Below are 6,773 nucleotides of genomic sequence, written 5' to 3'. Positions count from 1 at the left end.
CAGACAAGTGTCTATAGTAGCTAAGAGAAAACAACCAAATGATAATGATAATGAATAACATTTATATAGCGCTTAATACTGATGTTTCTAAGCGCATCGATCCGGAAAAAAAAAGAAAAGAAAAAAGTATGACATTAAAATAAAATACAGCATTATGTAAATATACGTATTAAGATATAACATGCAGCAACGAAACTACATAATTCAAGTTGAGTAAACAGATGAGTTTTCAACAATGACTTAAACTTTTCAACGTTATCAGCATTACGAATATAGAGAGGAAGTTTATTCCAGAGAGACGGGGAAATAACAGAAAAAGCCCTATCACCATAGCGGGTGCAGGTGCGGGGACCATGTGATAGTTGGAGAGTGGAGGAAGAAGCAAAGAAACCATAGTTTCCATAAATGAATTATCACACACGTCAATCACAGATATTTATCAATTTTCACATGTGTTCAATACGTTGAAATTCGTTACCCCTTATAATAAGGCGTATTATCTCCCCTTGACTCTTTCCAGAAGGTTATTTATGAAAACCTGCCTGTTGGGGCATTGATGGTTATATATTTCATGTCAAGGGCATAGGGCATTATGTAGATTTTGTGCTTTGTATACTCATGCACTATTATCAATGATAATGTTGTCGTTGCTGTTGCTTTTGTAGATGCTATTATGTTTCAGAGGATATGACTGGATTTCTTGCTGGCGGAGACTTTTCAAACCAGAATGATTTGATGTAGAGAAAGGTTTGCGGCTGTAATGTCTGGGAAGCATTGGCATAACTTTTATCTCTGCTAAAACGGAAAAGAAAAGGAAGAAGAAGCAAAAAAAAAAAAAAAAGACAGACACAAAAACAAAACAATACAAATTGGACAGTCGTGAGGTTTTCTAGGCTAGTGCCTCCTTGTCCAGGACGGATTAAAACCAAGGGCATAACATTGTATGGTATGCATGTAGGGCCTATGCATGACTGTCCCGCTTTCGCATTCACAAACACAGACGATAAACAATGGTGCATAAATAAAGAATCTGGTGCGAATAAAGCAAGAGATACCCATCACAAGGACCATACAATATTATTGCGCAAACTGGCACAGGAAAAGGGAAACTCCCAGCAGGGAATGTTGAACGGCCCTCCTCTTCAAACAAGCGAGGCAATCCTAGAGGCAGGGAAATATTGGCACATCTTATGTTCTTCTGAATCCTTACCTTGTCTGCTTTTCATGGCACGCTCTAAACGTAAGAACGTAAAAACAAAACAAAACAAAAGATCGGTGTACTTTCGGATGAGCAGGGTTGTGATAAAGGGTTAGCTGCTGACTATTAACAAGTACGGAGCAACTTTGCAGCACCTCTCTTGATTTGAGAAAGATAAATGATTTCTCTCTACCAACCAGAAGTTAAAAATCTCGTACCGCTGTCCAGAAATTTAATCATGACGCAACCAATGCCATTTCTCTGTTTGTTATGAAACAGACATGCCCAATCAGCTTGAGTGGTACCTAGTATGCAGAGGCGTTGCCGTTTTAAAAAGACTGTGACATAAACCATTTTTCGTTAGTTTCATAACATCATTGCGTAATCAAAAGAGGCCTCATAAAACTCAAAGCACCAGACGTTTCATGCACTTGTTTCTTTAAAATTACTTCACGCTAGAAGAATCCTGCAATCTTCGCCGAGGTGTCCTCGTGCCAAAATAACAGCAGCCTGCATACCCTGCAGTATTCACCTCAGCTGTTATCATTTGGGATTTCACTCTTGTCATCGCAAATAATGCCGTGCAGCATGCTCGAACAGGGGCGAGCTAGTGCTGATGACCGGCCCTTGCTAGATGCAGGTCAGAATGGTCTTCATTCTGTGCTTATTGAGGACCTCGCAAAAGCTCCGGGAGAAGAAAAGGGAGAAAGTAAGGCAAGCCTCCCTGTCGCAGTTCTCCTGGCGACAATGCTGACAGGTTTGTGGCGTCCCGTTTGCACTTCGACTGACGTAGATAACAGCAAACATACTGATGCTGATGGTCGACGGCGGAACTTCGGCAGATTTACGGCAGACGATGGCGACAGCTGCGGAGAAGTCGATGACATCGAAGAGGAAGATGTAATCGCCAACGCAGAACACTGGAGTGTGGAGAAGACTAAAGTCACCGGAGGTATGCATGACGATCAAGGGTGCGGGAAATGGGTTTGATACAGTTCGTAATTCCGAAAGTACGCACCGTCTTTACATTTTTCTGGACTTAATAATGAACCTTCAAAATAACGAATAAAGTTTAATTCATTTTTGGATTTATGAACTTTCCGAATGAGGGACCATCTTTCATTTTTGGAATTACAAACCTTCGGAATAACGAGCCTTCGCAATAACGCCACAAATTTTCTGATTAACGAACCTCTAGGTATACGGAATTCGTGTGTTTTGTTTTTCTTTAAATAAAGAAATTTCGGAACAACGAAACTTATTTCATTTTCGAATAAACGGACGTTTGTAATAACGAACATCACCAGGGATAGGGTCGCATTTGGTGTTACTCTGTGACTTTGTCGCCGGGCAGAGTATAGCAAGAAAAGTGCATTGTTAACTTACAACTAAACAACAACAAAAACAACAACAGCAACAACATTAATAACGAAGAAGGTAGTTGTCATATCTTGTATTAAAAAAGTGAAATTCGAAATAAACAAATCTCTGCAGAGACCAAGTCACCAGTCGCTGTGGTGTGGATCCAAGAGAGAGAGAGAGAGAGAGAGAGAAGCCTTATACCTGTCATCATTAGATCCGTGGAGCACATTGTACTGATTATTATTATTATAGTAATGTATTATTGTATACATTTTAGAACCTTCGTTTTCTTCGTGTTGTACCTACAGCACTGGAACCAAGGCTCGCTCTCTACTGCAATGAGGTAATTTTCTTGGCTATTCTGGTGTTTTTCAACGCCTGGCTTGTGAACAACCTGCAGACCTACGTCGTCGAAACTTGGGGCCAGCAGAAGTATGCCCTGGACGCGGTTGCATACTGCTGTTACACGTGTCAGATATTAATGGTTGTAGCTCACGCTTTGATGGAAAGCCTCCGATTCTGCCTAAGGATGTTGAAGGAAGGGCAAGGCGGAGGTTCAATCAATCCTTTCGATATTGGGTTCATTCGAAATCGCATCACATTCATCGTGGGAGACGCCACAACAGAACAGATGTATGGATTAACCCTAAACATGAGTCGACTTGTCATTTTTCTCTCTTTGCCCTTAGCGAATGCCGTTATAAAGATTGTCTTTTCTGTCGTCGTATTGCATTCCTCGTGTGATGCTGGATTGGACCACTTCAGCGACATTATCGCCTCCTTCCTCTTCTTCCCCTACGGCTCCTTCTGGTACTTGGTGTACGTGGAACGCGTTTCGCTCCACTGCCAGCTCAATCGCTCCTTCCGCGAGCTGAGACGCGCAGCGCGTCGTAACGACATCGACAGAGCGCGTAGACTGATTGACAGTACATACGCGGAATTTCACGCTATCCAGAAGACAACGGCAAGATGGTCAGCGGTAACCATGGCAACGGTGCCAATTATGCTTACCTATCTTGCAGTCTTCACTTATAAATACGACTGGGGCCGCTCTCCGGTGAAGGCGAAAGCCCATTGGATCTTCAGCGTTCTTTTCGTGCAGGACTTTATGTTCTGCATCCTGACGTTTTTTTCTATGGGTGGCGTCAACCTAAAGAACTTGTGGCGTTACTTTTGCCATGTCATCTCTAAGGCAAAGATCCAGAAACATGTATCCTTCTGGTCGGAGACAGAGCAGTATGTTTCCCAGATAGACACATTAGGAGGCTTGGAGCTCCAGCTGGCCGTCCTTTCTCCAGTGCTCGGTGTAGTAGTCTGTCAGGCTCTTGCATCAAACCACAATATGTTTCAGTATTGGTCCTACCAATACGACTGTGCCAACGTAACGACAGTGTCACCAAGTGTCACTGCAATGAATATTGACGAGAGGATATTAAAAGCCCATTCCACTTGCAGTCGATGGATGAACATTTATTTAATTTTAGATTTAACATCAAAATTAGCTACGCTCAAGACTGCCTGCAGTTACATTGATATACCAGAGGCTCAGAAAAACATAAAAAGAAAATTGTACCAACATTAAGATTTCTATGGCTTAATTCATCATCATCCCATAAGAGGAAATGCACTTATTATGGCACTTTGATGTTGAAAGCTGGCTTGAAACAAAGATAAAATATAACATCTAGGATTTAATGGTTTTACATCTGTCTATGTGGAAGTGGTATAGTTTGTATGTACGTATGCATTGTACGGTAGATTATACTCCGCCACATCCAATTTTTCTAATAAAGACCTACTTCATCACGAGGTTTGAAAAGCGCCAACTTATACTCTCTCTCAGATAGAACACCTTTCGTGGCCAACTTTAACCCATCTTTGTCTGGGAAATTGACTTATCGTATCATGTACCTATGTAGTCGCCGCAAGAATTGTACATGCGTTGAGCTCTGCGCATGCTTCGAGAGGTGAGCGTAAGATTTGCGAACCCCAATCAATTCAAACTATATTTTCACTTTTCCAACAGAATATACAAATAAATTTGTGAAATATGACATGCATTTTGTCGAATGCATACACAGACAGGTAGTAATAACAACATGTCTGTATGATCACTCAGTACAAAAGGGACATGGGATATTAAACTCTTCGTTTTGTATTCTGCGAATAAATGGAGGTATTCACTCAAAAGACTAGACTTGTTTTATGTGCATAACTCAGAAGCAATACATAAATCTAGCAATTCAGATTACGTCAAAATACCTCCGAACTTGAGGAAATTTATCACCTCTTGTTTTCTTATGATTATAATTATCATATAGTGCATTTGCTCTGCGTATTGGTAGTGCTAGAAATAGCAATAATAATGTCACAATAGAGGAATGCATTAAATGGCAATTGCTTTGATATTAATTCAGAATCCGAATTTTCGGGGGCCTCCCCCTTCGTCAGGGGTGAAAGTGATAATGAATTTCCACCTCACTGTTAACATCAATGTGAAAATTCACTAACACTTTTATCCCTGACGAAGGGGGAAGCCCTCGAATATTCTGATTTTGAATTAAAACCAAGGCAATTGACATTTTAATGCATTCCTCTATTGTGACGTTATTATTGTTATGTATATATATATATGTATATATATATATATATATGTATATATATATACATGTATATATATATATATATATATATATATAAACGAGAGTAAAGAGGCGGTAGACGTTGCTTAATCCTCACAAGTGATTTTACTCAAGCTTTCGGGCTTCCTGCCCTTTGTCAAGACTGGGGACAAGATACAAAACATGGATATCATATGCAAATAGAAAATAATAATAATGATCATTATTATTATTTTCTATTTGCATATGATATCCATGTTTTGTATCTTGTCCACAGTCTTGACAAAGTGCAGGAAGCCCGAAAGCTTGAGTAAAATCACTTGTGAGGATTAAGCAACGTCTACCGCCTCTTTACTCTCGTTTACATACACACTCCAAAAAGATGCGACGACCCAGGGGTTCATCATTAGCTGAAGACACACGACTCACACTATATATATATATGTATATATACACACACATATATATATATATATAGGCCTATATATACATATATATATATATATATATATATATATACATATATATATATATACAAAGTGTATATATGATATCAACATTGCAGTACAATATCATTAAGAAACATCACGAAAACATGAATGAATCGTATAAGGATGTCTATGTGATCCGCAAAAGAACAAATCTATTGCAACCGTCTACGGTTACCGTGCCAGTGATACAAACATGGTATCTAACCGTGTAGGTCGTTTTTCTTTCCAATTTGAATTATTTGTTATCAAAAAGTAGGCCGCAGCTTTTTGCATTTTTCATTCATTTTCTTTTTTTTTTTAATGCGTGATGCTTTGCCACACACAAATCAAATGACAAGAAAAAACAAAACAAAACAAAGATACTGCAGGCCTATTAGTTATACGAAGAATAAATATTTATGTTTGTATTGGAAATTCCGTCGTACTGTACAGCTCCAAATCATAACATATGTATATAAATTTTTACTTACTGCATCTACATTAATGTGTTTTGATGTGATATGGGCGAATTAAATGTGACATATATACCGGTACTCGTGATTATTCAAAGCATGGGTATTTCAGACACATCTGACGCCTTAAGAATCAAATAAAGGATTATGCGAAGTACAAGGATGATATAATTATGACCTATTCAAGTTTTATTGTTAGGATTCTTTTGGGCCTTTTGATGTTTGAGTGCAATGAAAAAAAAGTGACTGAAAGCGGCTGCTATTTAATCATAGAGACCTTTCTGATTCTATGTATTGTATGTATGACGTACTTTCTTATTATAGAGTTTTATATCATTTTATTGTAAAATATAATTTTATTACAGAATTGTTATTATATGTATATAATTATCTTATCATAACGTTGACAGAAACTGTATAGTTTCTATATATTAATATCTATGTTTGATAGGACAGATTACATTTTCACTATACCAGCGGTATAGTCATATGTTTCGTGTTCAGATGTGTTATGTCTTTTCTTTTTGTTTGGGGAGTGGTGTGGTTGTTTTTTAATGTTGCATTTTTTTCTTGTGTCAGGATGCCTGTTTTCATATAACAAATAACCTTTACAATATAGCCACTCCCTATATGCATCAACGTAGAAATT

General features: G+C 38.4%; 1 protein-coding gene across 1 annotated transcript; it reads left to right on the top strand.

Moving 5' to 3' along the window:
* Positions 1 to 1,774: 1,774 nt before the first annotated feature.
* On the top strand, positions 1,775 to 5,464 carry LOC140229609 (uncharacterized). The gene is made up of 3 exons (XM_072309857.1): positions 1,775 to 2,150; positions 2,869 to 3,962; positions 5,459 to 5,464. Exons 1-3 carry the CDS (start codon positions 1,775 to 1,777, stop codon positions 5,462 to 5,464), a joined length of 1,476 nt encoding a protein of 491 aa, XP_072165958.1.
* The last annotated feature ends 1,309 nt before the right edge of the window (positions 5,465 to 6,773 follow it).

This window comes from Diadema setosum, chromosome 6 (genome assembly GCF_964275005.1).
Source record: "Diadema setosum chromosome 6, eeDiaSeto1, whole genome shotgun sequence".
NCBI lineage: Eukaryota > Metazoa > Echinodermata > Echinoidea > Diadematoida > Diadematidae > Diadema > Diadema setosum.
Note: the sequence above shows the minus strand (reverse complement) of the source record. Positions and strands in the feature narration are given on the sequence as shown.